This window comes from Annulohypoxylon truncatum (assembly GCF_022578515.1).
Source record: "Annulohypoxylon truncatum strain CBS 140777 unplaced genomic scaffold F4807scaffold_46, whole genome shotgun sequence".
Lineage (NCBI taxonomy): Eukaryota > Fungi > Ascomycota > Sordariomycetes > Xylariales > Hypoxylaceae > Annulohypoxylon > Annulohypoxylon truncatum.
In genome coordinates, this window is record NW_025953832.1 from 70,354 (window position 1) to 87,500 (window position 17,147).

The 17,147-nt window shown below is 51.9% G+C and overlaps 7 protein-coding genes across 7 annotated transcripts; 2 read left to right on the plus strand and 5 right to left on the minus strand.

Moving 5' to 3' along the window:
- Nucleotides 1-627: 627 nt before the first annotated feature.
- On the minus strand, nucleotides 628-2,202 carry F4807DRAFT_444130 (FAD/NAD(P)-binding domain-containing protein). The gene has a single exon (XM_047999617.1). It carries the CDS (start codon nucleotides 2,189-2,191, stop codon nucleotides 716-718), a length of 1,476 nt encoding a protein of 491 aa, XP_047849651.1. The 5' UTR covers nucleotides 2,192-2,202; the 3' UTR covers nucleotides 628-715.
- Nucleotides 2,203-2,557: 355 nt separating this feature from the next.
- On the minus strand, nucleotides 2,558-4,493 carry F4807DRAFT_292625 (LIP-domain-containing protein). The gene is made up of 2 exons (XM_047994839.1): nucleotides 2,968-4,493; nucleotides 2,558-2,905 (listed from the first exon to the last, which is right to left on the minus strand). The coding sequence occupies exon 1, from the start codon at nucleotides 4,378-4,380 to the stop codon at nucleotides 3,100-3,102; it is 1,281 nt and encodes a 426-aa protein (XP_047849652.1). The 5' UTR covers nucleotides 4,381-4,493; the 3' UTR covers nucleotides 2,558-2,905; nucleotides 2,968-3,099.
- Nucleotides 4,494-5,361: 868 nt separating this feature from the next.
- F4807DRAFT_292629 (uncharacterized protein) lies at nucleotides 5,362-7,184 on the minus strand. Its single transcript, XM_047994840.1, has 4 exons — nucleotides 6,797-7,184; nucleotides 6,276-6,729; nucleotides 6,174-6,223; nucleotides 5,362-6,100 (listed from the first exon to the last, which is right to left on the minus strand). The coding sequence occupies exons 1-4, from the start codon at nucleotides 6,993-6,995 to the stop codon at nucleotides 5,658-5,660; spliced, it is 1,146 nt and encodes a 381-aa protein (XP_047849653.1). The 5' UTR covers nucleotides 6,996-7,184; the 3' UTR covers nucleotides 5,362-5,657.
- A 388-nt stretch (nucleotides 7,185-7,572) lies between these two features.
- F4807DRAFT_444135 (fungal-specific transcription factor domain-containing protein) lies at nucleotides 7,573-10,791 on the minus strand. Its single transcript, XM_047999618.1, has 6 exons — nucleotides 10,060-10,791; nucleotides 9,882-9,974; nucleotides 9,316-9,832; nucleotides 8,727-9,255; nucleotides 8,171-8,662; nucleotides 7,573-8,104 (listed from the first exon to the last, which is right to left on the minus strand). Exons 1-6 carry the CDS (start codon nucleotides 10,154-10,156, stop codon nucleotides 7,871-7,873), a joined length of 1,962 nt encoding a protein of 653 aa, XP_047849654.1. The 5' UTR covers nucleotides 10,157-10,791; the 3' UTR covers nucleotides 7,573-7,870.
- A 105-nt stretch (nucleotides 10,792-10,896) lies between these two features.
- F4807DRAFT_444141 (GroES-like protein) lies at nucleotides 10,897-12,557 on the plus strand. The gene has a single exon (XM_047999619.1). It carries the CDS (start codon nucleotides 11,189-11,191, stop codon nucleotides 12,224-12,226), a length of 1,038 nt encoding a protein of 345 aa, XP_047849655.1. The 5' UTR covers nucleotides 10,897-11,188; the 3' UTR covers nucleotides 12,227-12,557.
- Nucleotides 12,558-12,560: 3 nt separating this feature from the next.
- On the minus strand, nucleotides 12,561-14,835 carry F4807DRAFT_292726 (MFS multidrug transporter). Its single transcript, XM_047994841.1, has 6 exons — nucleotides 14,478-14,835; nucleotides 14,266-14,394; nucleotides 13,906-14,176; nucleotides 13,334-13,840; nucleotides 13,109-13,269; nucleotides 12,561-13,049 (listed from the first exon to the last, which is right to left on the minus strand). The coding sequence occupies exons 1-6, from the start codon at nucleotides 14,649-14,651 to the stop codon at nucleotides 12,636-12,638; spliced, it is 1,656 nt and encodes a 551-aa protein (XP_047849656.1). The 5' UTR covers nucleotides 14,652-14,835; the 3' UTR covers nucleotides 12,561-12,635.
- A 167-nt stretch (nucleotides 14,836-15,002) lies between these two features.
- On the plus strand, nucleotides 15,003-16,845 carry F4807DRAFT_444146 (uncharacterized protein). The gene has a single exon (XM_047999620.1). The coding sequence runs from the start codon at nucleotides 15,114-15,116 to the stop codon at nucleotides 16,617-16,619; it is 1,506 nt and encodes a 501-aa protein (XP_047849657.1). The 5' UTR covers nucleotides 15,003-15,113; the 3' UTR covers nucleotides 16,620-16,845.
- Nucleotides 16,846-17,147: the final 302 nt, after the last annotated feature.

Here is a 17,147-nt window from a genome sequence, read left to right on the forward strand (position 1 = left end):
AATTGGACGTGTATATATTTAGCACCTTTACTAAACGGGTTCCAATGGGATGGTTACCATCGTCGTCTAATGTCTAAGTCCTAGCTAGTCCTAGATAGCTACCCTGGGCGGAGGCTAACCGACTGCCGATTTGACACCGAACTATTTTACTATGGGTAGGATCTGGGTACGTGCGGGAGCGTAATGGGGCCGGTCAGGGGTGAGGCTCTAGGACTATCGCGTAAGCGTGCTAGCTGGCAGATCTGATCCTTGAAACGTATTTAAACTCCGGTTCTAGAGACCCCTGGAGCCAGGGGTCTAGCTATCGGACCCTTGATGGATCCATAAGTTGTTGTTTTAATACATTAGGGTAAAGCTCCGTGGGTCGAGTGTGTTCTGTTTATTCCCGCTCGCGGCACGGTTCATGATAAGGCGAGAGTGATACTATTGCTACTACTAGTGATTGTGTATTTGACTATGTTTTAAGTAGGTATAGTACCTATCCCGAGACAGCAAATGCCGTATCGGTATACAGTAAATGTACGCTTTTCGAAGAAAAAGGAAAGCTCTATTACTCTCCTGGATAGAATATCTCTTGATAGCATATCACGCACTTAGAAGGTACCTAGGTAGGTGGGTAGGCAGGCAGACATATATACCATCATAACGAGGCATGTTTACAATAAGAGGAATCTGGTAGATTTACACGTAGAAAATACAATGTATGGTTTTCTTCTCAGTAAGCCGGACCGCCTCCCTCACCCCCTATCCTCGCGCGATACCTCCACCGCGTCTGCTCCACCATCTCCGCAACATCAAAGTCCCATATCACCTTCTGCCGCGCCGCGATCTCCGCCCGCATCTTGGCGGGGTCGCTCCCGCTGCCGGCGTACATCCACTCGTAGATATCCCCCGTCTCGCGCGAGCTGCGCACGAGCCACTGCGTGCGCGCGTACCGTACGTCGTTGTACGCTGCCAAGGCCGCTGCTATAGCTTCTTGTCTTTTTCCAGCACGTGTTGGTATTGGCGTTTCTTCCATGACGAGCCCGAGAGCAGTTGCCAACGCTAGCGCGTCCTCCACCCCGAACCCGGCGCCCGCGCCGTGGTGCGGAGAACTCGCGTGCGCGGCGTCGCCGGCGAGACAGACGCGGCCGAGCGCGTACCAAGGCGCTGGGTGCTCCGCCGTGTCGTCGATGCGCCATACGAGCGGCGTCTCCGGGATCTGCGTAATCAAGGTCCGGACTTCGGGACGCCAGGATGCCAGACGGGCGAGGATGTCGTCGCGGCTGCGGGCGCGGATGTGGGGGTTGTCTTGGTCGGCGGATTTGAAGTCTGAGTCTGAGTCTGAGTCGGATAGGAAGATTACCACGTTCAGGAGCGTGTGCCGTGCGATGGGGTAGCTGAGGACGTGGGCCCCGGGGCCGGTGTGCATGCAGTGGTTATGCGCCTTAGACTCTCCGAGCGCGGATTCGGCGGCCGCCATGGGGATTACGGCCCTGTAGCATGTTTTGTGTGTGTACCGTGGCTGACAGGCTTGCGGATGCGTGTTTGCGAAAAGTTGCTGGCGGACTCGAGAGCGGATTCCGTCACATCCGACGAGGACATCGCAGGTTTCTGTTGTGCCGTCTGCGAAGCGCAGTGTCACAGGAGCAGGCGTGTCTGAATCGGAATCCTCGTAGCTCATTAGCTCTTTGCCGAAGCGGACGATATCTGAAGGCAAGGCTCGGGCCAGATTGTCGAGGAAGTGGGAGCGCAGACAGCTCCACCATGCCATTTTGGCATTGGGAAGCTGGAATAGTAACGTGCGCTCTGGAGTCTCGTCGTCACTATTGGTGACATCGTTGTGATACCCATCCCAGTAATTGTCGTACGCGAGCTGGTTCTCATTGGCGACTCGTTTCAGGGACGCAATGACGGACGAGCTTAACTTCGTCATACACTCGCGAGTAACACCCGTGAAGGCGATGCCAGCACCGATCTCATTGAAGTCGGAAGCTCGCTCGTAGACAGCCACGCGCACTCCACGGTCAATGAGGCCTAGGGCAAGGATTATGCCCACGATGCCGCCTCCTACAATGGCCACGGAGAGGCTGTCCTCTCCTTGGACAGGACGATTGGCATTGCTAGCCTGAGCCTCCATTAGAGGTTGCTCACTACCATACTGACCATCGAGAGGGCTGGCCAGGTTAGCTTCTTCGGTTCTGCTCGGCATCTTGGGAAAGATCTGGCATGGGAACTGGCTCACCTAACCTCGTGCGCGCACGAACCCCCCGAAAGATAAGATCGAATTCATGATCTGTGCCGTTGTCCCGGGTCGTATTCGGTCGAGATGTATTTTTTGGGATAGATGCTCTTTTCGTGACCGGGAGCAGACGAGCGGCGCAGGTAGCAGTTAGAGTAGGCCAAGATCCACCCGGAGTGATTATACTCCTAGACGTTACATTAGTTCGCCCTGGAACACTATTCCGCGCTGGGTAATGGTCCTGATGATCAATGGATGAATGGAGATACGTATGCAACGCGTATCAGGTATTCTTGCTAAAAATAGGATTCTGGTAGGTGATTATCTCGACATATGTAAAGATACAGATACAGATACATAGGTAGGGAGGTACGTAGTCGTATATAAGTAGCTTCATAATCCAGTTGTAGATACCTAGGAAATAAGTGCGAGGGTGAAATAGAAGTGGGACCCGAGAAAAGGGGTAGGCTAGGTACCTAGGTACCTGGTAGTGGAAGAATTCAAAAAGTTGATGAGGTCCGTTGACAGAATCAAACCCTCAAGCAAGTGCTCATTGGGGAAGCCAAAGCTATCCATAACAATGACTTCAATGTATCAGTTGAGTGTCTTCTAGACTGTTGCTAAAATAAAATCTTGCAATGGTAACTTTCGTTTGGAGGTTGCGGCGGGAAGAGATCCCTCGTTCTTAGGAAGCCATAGGCCTTAGTCACAAGAAATATAGTATCAAAGATGTATAGAAAACATACCTTTAGTATTTGAGGGGAAAGCGTTTCTTAGGAGGTACTTTTTCGATTCATGTTCCCACTCAGGGGTAATTCAACGACGACTAAGATCAATCGTTCTCAGATGTTTTATTACCCAACACTCTAAATCTCTACCTAGGTGGCCAAATTTGTTATATTCACCGTCACATTACGAACCGAGCATCCGAACGCATTGGGCGTGTACGTCTCGTTGAAGATTCCCCTTAACCAATCTATCGCCCTCGGCTGCCCATTTATAATCTCCGCCACATGTCCTCCCACCGTGTTCCTCTGATACGTGATATCAGCGCCGACGCCGCAGAACTTCGTCACCAGCGCGTCCGTCTCCTCAACGGGACAGTACTCGTCGCCGATAGCCTTGTACACGAACATCGGCATAGCAGGCACCCCATGGTATCCGAGTTTCATCTCGACATTATACACCTTCCTCAGCACCGCGGCCTGCAGGTCTGCCGCGCCTCCAACGAAATACGCGTAGATGTCCTTCATACTAAAGAACTTCGTCGCCTGTCCCAGCGTCATGCTCCTCGCGCCCAGGAACTCGGCCGCAGTCGCTTGCACCAGCCGGCTCTTGACATAAGCCCCGGCCTCGGGGTACTGCGCCGTGACGCCCAGCACGACGGAGACCAGGTCGCCCGCGATCGCGCTGCCGTTGAACAGGTCGAAATCAGCAGCGAAATCGGCGACGAGACCGCCCAGCGCGGCGCCGCTGATGTTCAGCTCCGGCGCGTACTGCACCTGCAGCTCGGCGGCGGCCTCGGTGGCGATGCTGCCGCCGCTGTAGCCCCACATGCCGACGGCGATCTCGCCGAGGCCGCTGAGCCGCGCCAGGTTGAGCACGGCGCGCAGCGAGTCGAGCGTCGCGTGGCCGGCTTGCACGCTGGCGCCGAAGGCGGCCGTCGGGCCTTCGTAGTCCGGCGTATTGACTAGCCAGCCTTCCGCGAGCAGAGAGTCGAGGAGGTCTGAGCCCGCGGGGACGCCGAGGCTGGGGACCGGTTGCGAGAGGTCGTAGTAGAGGCCATAGGAGGGGCTCGAGTCGAGGGCGGCGGAGTCGTAGGCGAATTGGTAGGATATCAGCGCCTTGTTTCCGGACGGAGAGGTGTAGAAGGTAGGCGGGACGAAGAGCGTGGTGACGGCCCAGGAGGGCTTGTAGCGCGAATCCGTAGTACGGTAGAGGATGTTGTAGGCGGCGGTGGCGCTGCTAATGACGGTTGTCAAGTTGCCTGGCGCTTGGCGGACCCGAAGGATAGAGCCGGGCGTGGCGGCTTCGAAGCCGAGCGGCGCCGAATACCACGGGTCTTGGCTCGGTGCTACGGGCTGCGACGCGGGACCGGGTAGCAACTGCTGTAGGGCGGAGGCGGCGCCTAGGCCGCTCAGCCAGCTCAACGCGCGCATGTCTTGTCTTCTAGAAGGAAAAATGGAAGACTGTTCTAAGCAGACATCGGCGGCCGTAGGAGTTGAGCGTGGGTATAGCTAAAATAGCTATCGATGCATTCCTTCGCAAAAAGTGAAATAGCTAGGGAGAAGGAATCGACCGGGCCTAGCTTAGAAATAGATGGAAATGCAGGCTAGGGATGGTACGTAAGCGGCCAATCGCCGCACAGCTCGAAATCCGTGCGGCCTTCTCTGATTGGCTATCTGCTCGGCCATTGGCAGCTCTGCGCCGCGGCGCTGCTTGGAGACCCCAGTCTTTTCCTTTCCCACTTTCCCGAGTCGGAAATGAGTTGTCGTTTACGGACATGACTTGAGTTAGGCGAAAGCGGACGAGGCGGGATGGCGGGGAAACCGATCGTTGTTGGAACTTTGGACCAACGATGATCTGACGTTGGTGAGTTATGCCAACAAAGATATTGCATATGTTGTTGGTTAATACAAGTTTGAGTGTTCAGTAAGGGCTAATAAGAGAACTAGTTTCATCGCTATGCCCGCCACCACGTGTATGTCCCGACTATTACCTATTTAGGCAACCGTTACGGTCCGTTCCGAACGGAGTTACCTTCTTAGGGGCTATTGAAGTGGGAAAAAGTACCTACTTATTTTCCTACGATGCTCCTGCTCTTACGGTTAGATATTTGTTATGAGATTCAATAATGAGCTCAATAGCACAATAAAAACTCGCAAAGCCTCAATGTCGGAAGCATTCCATTCGCATCCTTTTAATCAGTCTACCTCTTACATAACTCGTGGTTGAACCCTTCTCTCGGGGCCAGGGGCTGTCAAGAGAGCGATAAACCCCTCTTCCAACCATTCACCGGAAAGTCTTTGATGTTTTTCATCCCTTACAGGTAGGAACTTTACGCTTTTATAAAAGGAATCATCAAATGAAAATACGATCCGAGCACCGTTATCAAAATTTTCCTATTAAATTACATGTTCAATTGTAGGTACGGAATAATAGGGAGGAGTGGTTGATTTCATTCTCAAATTTCGAACACAGCCTTGATTTTACCGCGTCCGCCAAAGCGCGCACATAGCCCTAGAAACGTTGTTAAATTCACCATATTCTCGTAAATGATTGGCGAGAACGGTATCGTCGGGTATAAATCTCAGGCATTTTACTCATACACACCAACGACATGAACGCCTGCCCAACAGCCAGTGATCCCATAACCCAGCAATTTCCATTTCATCATAACGACATAAGATATCCCTTACATAATGATTTGTCCCAGTTAAACAACATCAATAGACCGCTTCACCGTAATAGCCCCCATCGCAATCCCGTCCCCACCCCCCTCATCTCCCCCTCCCTTACTACCCTTCCTCTCCGCCTCGATCTCAGCCCACGCCAAGCCTCGTTCGCTGGATCCGTCCAAGTGCACCCAGTGCGCGTGCCTATCCAGATTCTTCGGCTGGCTCTGGTACGACTTCGCGGACTTGGCGGACGAGGCCTTGCTCGTCTTCGTCGTCGAGATGCCGGCGCCGCTCTCCTTGCGCTCGCTGAGCCCCGCCGAGGAGGAGGAGGGCCGGCGCGTGAAGGTCTGCGAGGCCCACGATCGGAAGGCCGTGTAGAGCCCGACCTTGGGCAGGATCGAGTTGTAGATGGGCGCGCAGCAGCAGATTATGCTCGTCGCCATCTGTATCAGGTTCCAGATCACGGAGAGGAAATTGCGTTCTGCATCATCGCTGTGTTAGTAAAGAATGCGCCTAACATTGGAAAAAATAGATGGGTGTTGCGCGAAACTTACGAGCGCTGTTTTGGGCTTCGACCACTTTGATTATGCCGATAACTCCTGAACTATATCTTTGATTAGCTTCGTTTTCGCAAGATGACGGGTGTTCGTGCTCACAAGCCACCTAATATGAACAGCCCGCTCAGATACCATTGGGTCTTTTTCTTCATCTGCAGCGCGTGCAACATCCAAATAGCCATGCCCGCCATAGCGAAGTCGATAGCCGCGTTGATGGGCTCGTAGATGCTAAAGAACGTGTTGATATCCACACAATACCCAGGGATTTCCGGCTGCCAGCTCTTAGCCACGGGGATGCAAGCGAATATGTGCACGAGCAGTACAACTATGCCCCACGCTCCCTGTAAGATTGCCACGGCCCAGACAATGATCGCAAAAGTACGCTCGACCCAGAACAGTCGGTAGTAGAGCGCCAAAAGGCTGAACTTAGCGAAGCTTTGCTGAATGCCATATAGGCCGTTCATATTAAGGCCGACCTTCGCCGCTTCAGTCCATTTTGCGGGCTCCTCCTTGATGAAAACCGTTAAGGGACGGCCGTTGGCGAGCGTCAATACTAGAAGAAGAAATAAGTGTTAGCAAGTGAAGTTACAGAACGAATCTAGGTAATATTATCAACTTACTCCATATCAAATATCCAACGTAAGGCAAGAAGAACACCAGCGCAGCCAGAGCATACCAATCCTCCCACCCAAGCTTGCGACCGCCGCGCTTAGTCGCCAGAAACCGAAGTGCCGTCGCGAGAATGCATATGGGAGCGAGTATGACGCTCAGGATCCAGCCGGCGGCCTCTTGCGAATCGTAGAAGACATTCAAAGCCATATTGGCCACTCAGATAGAAACCTCCACGAAAAACTTCCCAGATTCTAATATTTAAGGCGGAGAATCCGGGGGCCTGGTGGGAATTTGACTCGGGCCATACGATGGCGCGAGAGGGCATTAGTCGCGAGATCTGGTGGTTACTGCGCCGCATGGTTGCATCCGAATCGTACAGGAAACGTGGGTTGGGCGGTTAGACTGGTGGGTGGGCAGGGGAGCGAGAGGGCGGAGGAAGAGCTGAAGGAGCCGTTAATCCTTGCCGGACGAAGCCAATAGCGCCGTGTTCGGTGATTCGCATAGGATTGACGTGCATCAACAACCCTGCTCACGCAAACGGAGTGCTACCCAATTCTTCATAGCCATTAAAGTTCTAACCTCAGCAGCGCACCGTAACATTGAGCCTCGCGAGACTGAGCTAACTTTAGTTAGGCTCGACATTACAGGCACATTGAGTATTATAATGTAACTGTTACAGATCCTCCTACCATGAAAATGAAAGCTTGGATTTGTGAGCTCTTTTCGTTCTGGAGCCGAGCAGGCTCCGGATAGCAGAAGTTTTATAAGATAAGAAGAATAAGTGCGTGTATGAATGAAGAGTTTGAGAATTCGAGGTTTCAAATGGAACGTTTGTTCAATAACCCCTGAGAATTGTACGTATGACTACACGAAACCTGCCTCAACGGTAAGTGCTATAGAATAACTTCGTATTTCATAAATGCACAACCTCAATGTGCATAATTAATGCAAGGCTTTTTCAAATAAGCCTTATGGTTCCAATGTGTATACATATAAGTAGGTATGTCCAGATATATGTACATTTATATATATAGCAAATATGATATACCTAGTGTACAGCCTTAGACTTGATCGCTCTCGTCTCAGCTTGCTTCGTGAGGAGCCACCCCCTCGAAGTTGAAGCGCAACTTCGATAGACCGTTCAGATCTAACCTCTGTAGGGAGTCTTGTGCTAGGTTATTAACGCCTTTAAGGTTTTGAAGCGTCTCTAATAATTCGCTTGCACCGGCCGCATCAGTCGAAACCGAGTTTCTGACCCCACCATCTAGTAGAATCCGGGCACCGTGGAAGAGCGGGCTGGGAACAAATGGGTGTGCCTATGAAAAGGTTGAGTATTTTGGTCGCCTGGAATCAAGAAACACATATAAAAATAAAAATAATACCTTAAAGCAGCTAAGTTGGGTCACAGACCTAGCTAGCAGTACAAGCTCACGCGCTGCCTGGACTGATCGATCATTATAAACGTCCGCAGCCATGCGGTGTTGAGCAGTCGGTAAGGCCCTACTCCTTAGCGTCTCCATCAAGTGAATCACAATTGTAGCGGAAATCATGTGATTGAAGATGAGCATTGGGTCAGTAAGCGTGGTAGCGGCGGGTGAGCTTTGCGTGAAGCGACGTCTCCTCTTGTCCAAGGTAGTGTCGACCCATTCATACCGAGCCCAGAATTCAAGCGGATCGTTGCCGTACAGATTCTCTGCTAGTGCGCGTGGTCGATGCATCATACATCGTCCTCCAAGTGTTAATAATACCACACACTCAGCAAAAGGGGGTAGCACATTCTGGCCACTGAAGGCGATAGCATCGTGTAAAAAGTCCGTGCGAGTAGGCCGACCGCTCTCAAAGTCGTCCTCAGCAGCTGGAAGTCGGGTTCGCATCTAAGAATTGGTTTCATCAGCCATGTTTGTTACACCAAAACACACGACTGGACGGCTTCCTTACCCCATCTTCATGGAAAGTGAGTGGACACCTATCATAGAGTCCTGCACACCGGTCAAGGCAGTAGGCTACCCAAAATGTCCTTCTCTTTTCCTCTGCTTCAACCCAACAACTACTTAGATCTGCACTAAACTCGCCCAACGAAATATCCGGCTCATGAATCTCATGTAACAAAGACACCTGGACCATCCGGAAAGCGCGCCCCGCCGTCATCATAGCCCGGCGATGCGACTTGCGTGTGAATTCGTAGTGCGCAAGTAATAGCCATGCTTGAATATGTTCTAATGGAAACTTTTCATTGAAGTCGTGCTCAGTAGATTCATCTAGCTTCGCAAGCTTCCGACACGTTTCCGTGTAGAGCGAGTTGGTGAGCACTTGATACGCAGCGGAGGCCGATGCGGCTAGGGTACGCATGACCGATTGGAGGGCTATTTGAACTTCCTCCTTGTCCGTCTTACGGGTCCATGAAAAATATCTAGTCCGGCGAACCAATGGAATAACAGGATGGATCCGATCGAAGTATAGCTGGTCTCTACCAGTATAGCAGGGGGGGTTAGTGATCATCCTATCGTGGTTGTCCAGGGGTTCTCACAAGTCAGCTTGGATCAAATCTCCGATCTCATCCACAGCATCGGTTCCTTTGCTAGTAAACCCCGTTTCTGGAATCCAAGGATTACTCCACGAGTTTGCTGTTGGTCCTGTTGAGTTATTCACTATGGTTGAACCAGAGATAAAAGTCGCGTCCGAACCGTTGGGTGACTCTTCATCTGACAGTTGGTTCGTCGCGCCGAGTGTAGCTGCATCGTTTATCGGTAGCATAAGATCGGAGAAAATGTCATGATCTAGATCGTCTAGCCTCCTGTTCGACTTTGCGCATTCAGCCGTACCAGAAACAACATTACTATGAAGATTGGGGAAAATAGCATGACTTGAATGATCGTATTCTCCGTCTGACGACTGGACTATGCTGGGTTTTCTCGTAGTTTCGGGGCTAGTGGTCATACTAGACGTGTCTGTACTCCCTTCTAGGGGCGTTAGAGGCCCGAAGAAGACATCGTGGTCTAAATCTACATATTCGTTTTGATCGCCCAGACAGCGCTCCAGAGTCGCTTCATTACTCTATTAGCCGAGGTCCGGAGAAGAGGCATGTTCACTCACCGATCCGGGCCCGCAACGCCTGTAGCTGACCTTTCCTGGGACCTCGCTGCGGGCGCTTGCTAGTGAAAATGCACACGGCGCCCGTCGCAGCACCTGAATCCAAGGAGGTTAGTAATACCGAACTGTTAAGCACACAGGTTCAGTCAAGACCCTAGTAAATAGGTCCGGAGTAACTTACAGCTACCGCACTCCGGTCGCGCACGGTCACAGCGGCTTTTCTTCCTGCGGCAGTTCTCGCAAGCAAGCCCTGGCTGTTGTCGAAGAGCTGAAGTCATCTTCAGAAGAGCCGTAGTTAAAGGAACAAGCAAGTACGCAGAAAGACAAGAATGGCTGCGACTCAGAATCCGAGCATTGGACTCTTTGCCTTCATTTCCTCCATAGGACTTTTGCACCTAACCATCCCTTCACCTAACAAGAGCATTCGCCCGAGCTCCTGCCACCCGTCGCATACTACTACCGATTTGGACATTATCGGCCATCGCTTTGAAGGACTGCGCCGCAGAGATGCGGTATCGTCCTTGGGAGCCGAAAAGAAAAGGGTCGAAGGATTTGTGATGACGGGAAGGATTCGACCATCACAAAAGGGGAACGTTGCTAGTTGAATTAGAATTTAACGGTGACGATCTAAGTAGGAGGCTAGGTGCAAGGGATTAACTAGCAATTAACGGCTGCGGTTGTAGGGATTAGATTAAGGTAGTAATCGTTAGTGTAAGAAACGCGGTCCACTCCCTTCCCTAGAGCAGGAACCACCGATCATCACGCTAGATGGTGTGAAATAGTCCGCCCTAGCAGCTGCCTAATCCCCAGCTCCTCAACGTTAAAAAGTCGGACCGGGCCTAAGCCGGGATTCTGTTGTGTAATACACCAAATATGCCAAAGGTACCAATGGTAGGGATTCATTGTAATTTACGCCTTACCGTTACATCCAGGACTACAACCTTCTCACTACATGGGAATAAAGTTAACCTTAAATAGATCCCTGAGTGGGGTACTTGGGGGTAGCAGGGGTTGACACCCAACATGACCTAATATAAGGAAGGAACCCTAGAAGGCTGTTTCAAAGGATCCGGCACTCACTTCAAGATCTTATCGTTCACATGTTTTCAGGGTCTGAATCTAACTAGACTACCTAGTCTATTGTTCGGTAAACTATAAACTATTGGTGATTAATTCACGGCTTATACCCACCTGGATACCGAACCCATCATCCTTACACACGCTTACACGAACAACTCATACATACCTATCATTTTACGCCAATACCCTCTTACCACATTCCACATTCCGTCTCTTGGCAATTGCGAAACATGGCTCCCAGCAACCAAGCCGCATTCCTGGTCGCTGCCAAAGCACCCCTCGAGGTTAAGGAGGCGCCCTACACCCCACCCGGTCCCAGCGAGCTGGTCGTCAAGAACCACGCCGTAGCCGTCAACGTCGTCGACCCTTACAAGCAGCTTCTAGGTGACGCACTTCTCGGCTATATCAAGTGGCCCTGTGTCCAGGGTGAAGATCTAGCCGGCGAGGTCGTCGAGGTCGGCAGCGCCGTGACACGCTTCAAAGTCGGCGACCGTGTGATCGCCTACGCAGCCGGAACCCTTCCTTTCGGCAACCGGCCGGCCGAAGGGGGCTTCCAGAATTATACCGTCGTGCGCGAGCACATAACGATTCCGATCCCCGCCTCCGTGACCTACGAGCGCGGAAGCGTCTTGCCGCTATGCCTAACCACGGCCGCGTACGGCCTCTTCCACAAGGACTTCCTCGGCCTCGATCTGCCTACCGCCCCGGCAGCTAGTCCTAAAGGCGAGGCGGTAATCATCACATCCGGCGCGTCCAGCGTAGGCGCTAGCGCCGTGCAACTTGCCGCCGCGGCAGGGTACGAGGTCCACACCACGGCGTCGCCTAAGAACTTGGATCTTTTGAAAAGACTAGGCGCTACCGGCGTCTACGACTACCACGAGGACGGCGCCGCCGACAGCATGCTTGCCGCGCTGAAGGGTAAGAAGGTGGCCGGAGCTCTGACTATCAACCCTGGCGGTGTTGCGCTTAGCGCTAAGGTGCTCAACGGCACCGATAGCGTGAAAAACATCGCTGACGCGGGGCCACCGCCCCCTGAGGGCTACCCCGAGGGTATCACGTCGAAGTTTATCGACTTGGGCGATCTTCCTGATCCCGAAGCTGTTGTCGGTAAGATCTTTCGCGATTTCTTGCCCCAGGCTCTCGCTTCGGGCCAGTTTGTGCCTGAGCCTGAGCCGTGGGTCGTGGGTAGCGGGCTTGAGAAAATTCAGGAAGCGTACGATCTGCGCCTTAAGGGTGTGTCCGCCCAAAAGATTGTTGTAACTCTATAAATAAGCTCACGGTTAATCTTGGTGGATTGGATGGGTATATGATTCGGAAAATTGTTGTTTAGCCTGGGTGACATAAGCTGGTCTCGGCTTTTAGGTTTGGTGATATTCGGGTTGGATATCCCTAGATTGACTCAATCTAAATACTGCCTTTTTCTATGGCACTGGTACGTATTCATAATCTTAAGCGTTTGCACAGTTCATGTTTATCTGAAGGTAAGTAGTAGAACCTCTATACCTTGAAAGAATGTCGTTGGTTTCAATTGGGAGCGTATGGCAGACGCAAGTTATCAACCTCGTAATGCAATGGTCTAGAGATGAAGTAGATTGAATGTAATTGGTAAAATTCCTCAAATCTCCCTTATGCTAATTTTACGGTGAATCGATCAGATGATGTTGATTTTACCGTCATTCACTCAGGTGTGTGCTCCCTACTCCCCTTTTCTGCCTCGTCCGCTTGAGTAACCTGACGCCGCCCCTTTCTTATATCCTTCCATCCAAGTCCACACCCAAACCCAAATGCCACAGCCCCAAGCGCAGCCGCAATATACATGACACGATCCACGCTTACGGCGTAAGCCGTCAGCACCTCATCTAGCTGCTGACCGGAGACCAATGATCGCACAGCGGTGGCACCACCAGCCATGATCTTTTCGATGTCGACCCCCGGTGCACTCTCGGACAGCGTTGTTCTCATGCTATTGTTGAAGATACTCTGTGCAGTCGTTACAAATAATGCCGCACCGAAGTATTGCGTGAAGATAAGAATTGCCAATGCGGAGGGGATATTTGGGCGTGGAATCAGTGTTTGGATTGCTATGAAGGGCTGTCGTGGTCGAGCATTAGTAAACACCGTTTCATAGGTACGTATTAGGGGGATCTCACCATTTGCACAACCATTCCCACGCCAACACCATATATGACCTGATATCCCACCCAACGGCCTACTGGTGTTGACACTGTCAAGGTCGAAAGCAGACCAGAGCCAACAGAGGCCAAGGTGGTCCCCAATACGACGGATGGAAGATAATATCCTATCCTTTGCACTAAAGAACATATCAGCAACGCTAATTTCTACCATCATATCTGTTCGCAATATCCATGACTCACCCACAAACCCGCCAACCAGAACCATAACAACCTGACTCAATATTGTCGGCAGATTATGCACCCCACTCATAAACGGCGAGTCCCCCTTCACAGCCTGCAGATAAATCGGCAGATAATACGCGACCACGAACATCATGCCCAGAAACGCGAACATGAGCAGCGACGCGCACCACTGGATCCTGGCTCTCAGCAGCGCGAACGGGATCATAGCCTCGGGCCCCTTCTTCCATTCCCAGACGAGGAATACGGCGAACGCGGCGACGGCCCCGCAGAGTAGTCCGATGACCGTGCCGCTGTCCCACGCGTAGCGGTTTCCGCCGAATTCAAGCGCTATGAAAAACATCACGGCGGCAGGGGCGAAGATGGAGAAGCCGACGAGGTCGAGGGTGTGGATTAGGCCGCCGTTGCGGAGGATACTGAATCCCTGCTTTTGTGTCATCTCGGGGATGCGGATGAGCGAGAGGAGAGCGCCGACGACGGCGCCGACGGGGAGGTTGATGTAGAAGCCTAAAAGAGTATTAGTCGCATACTCAAAATATCAAATAGGAGAATAAAAGGAGAGTCACACATACACCATCGCCATGTGGTATACTGCGTCAGCGCACCACCTAACAGTGGCCCGAGAGCGACACCAAGCTGTCCGATAGCAACGAGTGTGCTCTGCAGGACGGGAAGCCTTTCTGGCGAGACAGAAGCCGTCCATATCGTCAAAGAACCGTTCAAGATCCCGGAGGCGCCCATTCCAGCGAAAGCTCGGCCGATGGTGAACATGGCCGAAGACTTAGCGGCGCCGCAGATGACGGAGCCTATTTCGAAGACTAGGAAGAATCCGAGAAATGTCCACTATGATGAGTTGACTATGTTAGTCGCGTGTTAGATGGCTTCTGAGAAGATGGATTGATGATGAAGCCGTGAACATTGTGCAGACTTGCCTTGGTGCTGAAATTCGTGTATATCCTCCCGCTCAGGGGCTGCAGCGAGCAGCTGGCGAGCTGATAGGCACTGCCATACCACCCGACATCAGCGAGGGAGTGAAATTCTGTTGTTATTCTCGGTATGGCCTATCAGGATGTTACTAACTTGGTTACTTAAGAGTCGTCACCCTAAGGTTCTCGTTGAGTAAGAAAAGAGGGCATTGGCTTACAGTAGCTACAATAGAGGTGTCTAGCATAGCTAGAAAGTAGGCTAGCGTGACAGCTACTAGTATGGACACTAGCTTAGAGCCTTTGACATATTCATGTTTCTCGGCCGATACCCTTACGATAACTTCGTTCTTCTCCGAATCCACACTCTCGGGTTGAGACGGCGGGTCAGTCATACTGGGTGCTAGGGAGCGGTGGGCTTGAGTATCGGCTGGTATAGTCTTAGACAACTCACAAAAAGATCGAGGAAAATTGTAGTGAAAGTGCCTTATCGCGTATTCACATACCACGTTTCTAGGGACTCTCCTATGGGGAACATCCTACCGGTAGTTAGTCGGTAGTTGCTGGGGTTTGCGATCCTAGCCTCAGTTAGGGGTCATTTTACTCCGGTTCTGGCCCCCACGGCTAACCGAGATAGTGTAGAGACGATCAAAGCGGATCGCCGGCGGAGTACGACGTTGCAATGTTACATTGGGACCGGACCTGCGTATTTACTCCACTGTGCCATTTACTATTATTATCCATGAGGCAGACTAGTCCTAGACGCTCGCTTGTGAAGTCACCAACTTGGCTTCTGTCCCGTCGTTAGGCCGAATCTGTCCTCATGCGATGAGAGCATACATCATGGTTGGAACGGTATGGTAAGTGTTCACCCACAGGCCGTAGTCACTTGGTCTGTGGGTCAAGCTCTCTTTTTCAATATGATCGTCAACTCGAGCCTCCTACCCGAATTCCTTAGTCGGTTTTTGCAAAAAGTCATGGGAAGTCTCGCGTGCGAGATTCAGGAAGAAAAGCCCAGGAAGGAGGAGTACGATATCTACCAAGATGTTCTTTCGCAGTTCCCTTTTCTGAATGGGTACACACATACTCTCCGCGCCTTCGAGACTTCTCAGGCCACGTCTCGGGAAGCTATCGTGGCGGATCTCCAAACGGCGCTTGACGAACTTCGCTCTAAGATCCCTTGGTTAGCTAACCAAGTTGTCACAGTCGACGCCGGTCCCGGGACCTCGAATTTCATAACATCCGCACCGTGGCCGGCGTCCGCACCGCCCAACAATGTTGTCCGAGCGGACCATGACGCCGACTTTCCTCCTCTTTCCTCAATCCTAGCATCCGGAGGTCCCATGTCCACTTTCGGACCCGCGAATCTAGTTCCTTGTCCCGGCCTTCCGCACCCCCATGGCCTTTCACCAATCCCAATTCTAATAATCCGAGCCGTCTTCATCACGGGCGGAGTCCTAGTGGTCCTGTCTGCGCACCATAACATGGTCGACGGCACCGGTCTCATGCAGCTATGGGACCACATGGCAACTCTCATGAACGGCGATAGTCTTTCCCCTAAAGCTTTACAATGGGCCAATGCGGACCGCACGCGGGTCGTGCCATTACTACGTCCCAACGAGCTAGTAAAAGACTACAGCCATCTCCTCCGCCCGAATCCCTGGCCATTAGGTCCTCCACCGGAAACCATATGGCGCGGTTTCACAGTATCGCGCTCAGCACTTGCCGAGATCAAGGACCGTGCGTCCCCCCAGACAGAAGGCGCTTTTGTGTCAACCGACGACGCCCTATCCGCATTCTGCTGGCAGCGAATCTGCGCCGTCCGTCTATCATCCGGCCGCTGTCACGCGACTCAGCTCTCCAAGTTCGGGCGGGCTGTAAATGCCCGCCGCGCCGTCGGCCTGCCCGACACGTATCTCGGGCAGATGGTCGTCCACGCGACGACGCGGCTGCCCCTCGGGGACGTAGTCGCAAAATCAGTAGCAGAGCTAGCCGGCATGCTTAGGCGCGATCTCGAGGACGCGAGAACGGAGTGGAGCGTTCGGAGCTGCGCGACGTTCATGGCGGGCGTGCCGGATAAGTCTAAGCTGCTGTACGGCGGGCTGTATAACCCGGCAACGGATATCGGTGGCTCGTCGCTGCTTACGTGGGGAAGTAGGCCGTTCAGGATGGGTGCGCTGGGAGAGTCGAGGATGTTTCGGAAGCCGGATGGGCCGAGGATCCCTGGATGTATGTATTTCTTTCCGTCGGATAATGAGAGAGAAATGCAGCTCGTTTTATGCCTTACGAGGGAAGATCTACATGGCTTGAGTAGAGATACGGAGTGGGACTATTTTGTTAAAGGAGTTGGTTCCCTAGAATGATTCAGCTTCGTAGCTTTATCTGTTCGGCTTTCAAGTCTAAGGAGAATATACCATGTAAAGTCTTTCAGAGCTCTAAGGATAATTGTATAACAAATATACCAAGGTTCATTCAAGGAGGCCTTGTCAGTCTTAGGGGGTTGATTTGTTTAACATACGTACCGGTACCTTATTTGGCAATATAGTTGAACAGGACTTATCGTCAATGCTGTAACAATCTGAATCTCCGAACTATTCATTGTTCATGATACTGCTAGGTACTAGATATCTAGATAAACCACGTATGTATGAGTCATCTATCCAACTCCCTCCTGGCGTTGCCCTGTGCTGGACCGGGCGCCAGTGCTTGTATCGTCCAGAGAAGTGGACCCGCCAAAATGTACAAGGGCACACAGTAGAGTTATATATCAAAACAATGGTGACTCTTTCAACAATTCTTCAAGTACTTGTTTGAAACGAGTCACTTAGCTCAGTTAGTAATGCGTAAACCGTGAGTGTAATGCCGGGGTCCAAACATCAAACTGATCTAAG

Bases quoted from the DNA above. Each gene is read 5' to 3' on its own strand.
- F4807DRAFT_292629 (XM_047994840.1), bottom strand. From the start codon at position 6,995: ATGGCTTTGAATGTCTTCTACGATTCGCAAGAGGCCGCCGGCTGGATC. The intron at 6,730-6,796 runs GTAAGTTGATAA...TTCTTCTTCTAG, and splicing joins CGTTGGATATTTGATATGGA to TATTGACGCTCGCCAACGGC. The intron at 6,101-6,173 runs GTAAGTTTCGCG...GCGATGATGCAG, and splicing joins CGAAGCCCAAAACAGCGCTC to AACGCAATTTCCTCTCCGTG.
- F4807DRAFT_444130 (XM_047999617.1), bottom strand. From the start codon at position 2,191: ATGCCGAGCAGAACCGAAGAAGCTAACCTGGCCAGCCCTCTCGATGGT.
- F4807DRAFT_444135 (XM_047999618.1), bottom strand. From the start codon at position 10,156: ATGACTTCAGCTCTTCGACAACAGCCAGGGCTTGCTTGCGAGAACTGC. The intron at 9,975-10,059 runs GTAAGTTACTCC...CCTTGGATTCAG, and splicing joins GCGACCGGAGTGCGGTAGCT to GTGCTGCGACGGGCGCCGTG. The intron at 8,663-8,726 runs GTAAGGAAGCCG...ACCAATTCTTAG, and splicing joins TCACTTTCCATGAAGATGGG to ATGCGAACCCGACTTCCAGC.
- F4807DRAFT_444141 (XM_047999619.1), top strand. From the start codon at position 11,189: ATGGCTCCCAGCAACCAAGCCGCATTCCTGGTCGCTGCCAAAGCACCC.
- F4807DRAFT_292625 (XM_047994839.1), bottom strand. From the start codon at position 4,380: ATGCGCGCGTTGAGCTGGCTGAGCGGCCTAGGCGCCGCCTCCGCCCTA.
- F4807DRAFT_444146 (XM_047999620.1), top strand. From the start codon at position 15,114: ATGGTAAGTGTTCACCCACAGGCCGTAGTCACTTGGTCTGTGGGTCAA.
- F4807DRAFT_292726 (XM_047994841.1), bottom strand. From the start codon at position 14,651: ATGACTGACCCGCCGTCTCAACCCGAGAGTGTGGATTCGGAGAAGAAC. The intron at 14,395-14,477 runs GTAAGCCAATGC...ACATCCTGATAG, and splicing joins ACACCTCTATTGTAGCTACT to GCCATACCGAGAATAACAAC. The intron at 13,841-13,905 runs GTATGTGTGACT...ATACTCTTTTAG, and splicing joins GTATACCACATGGCGATGGT to GCTTCTACATCAACCTCCCC.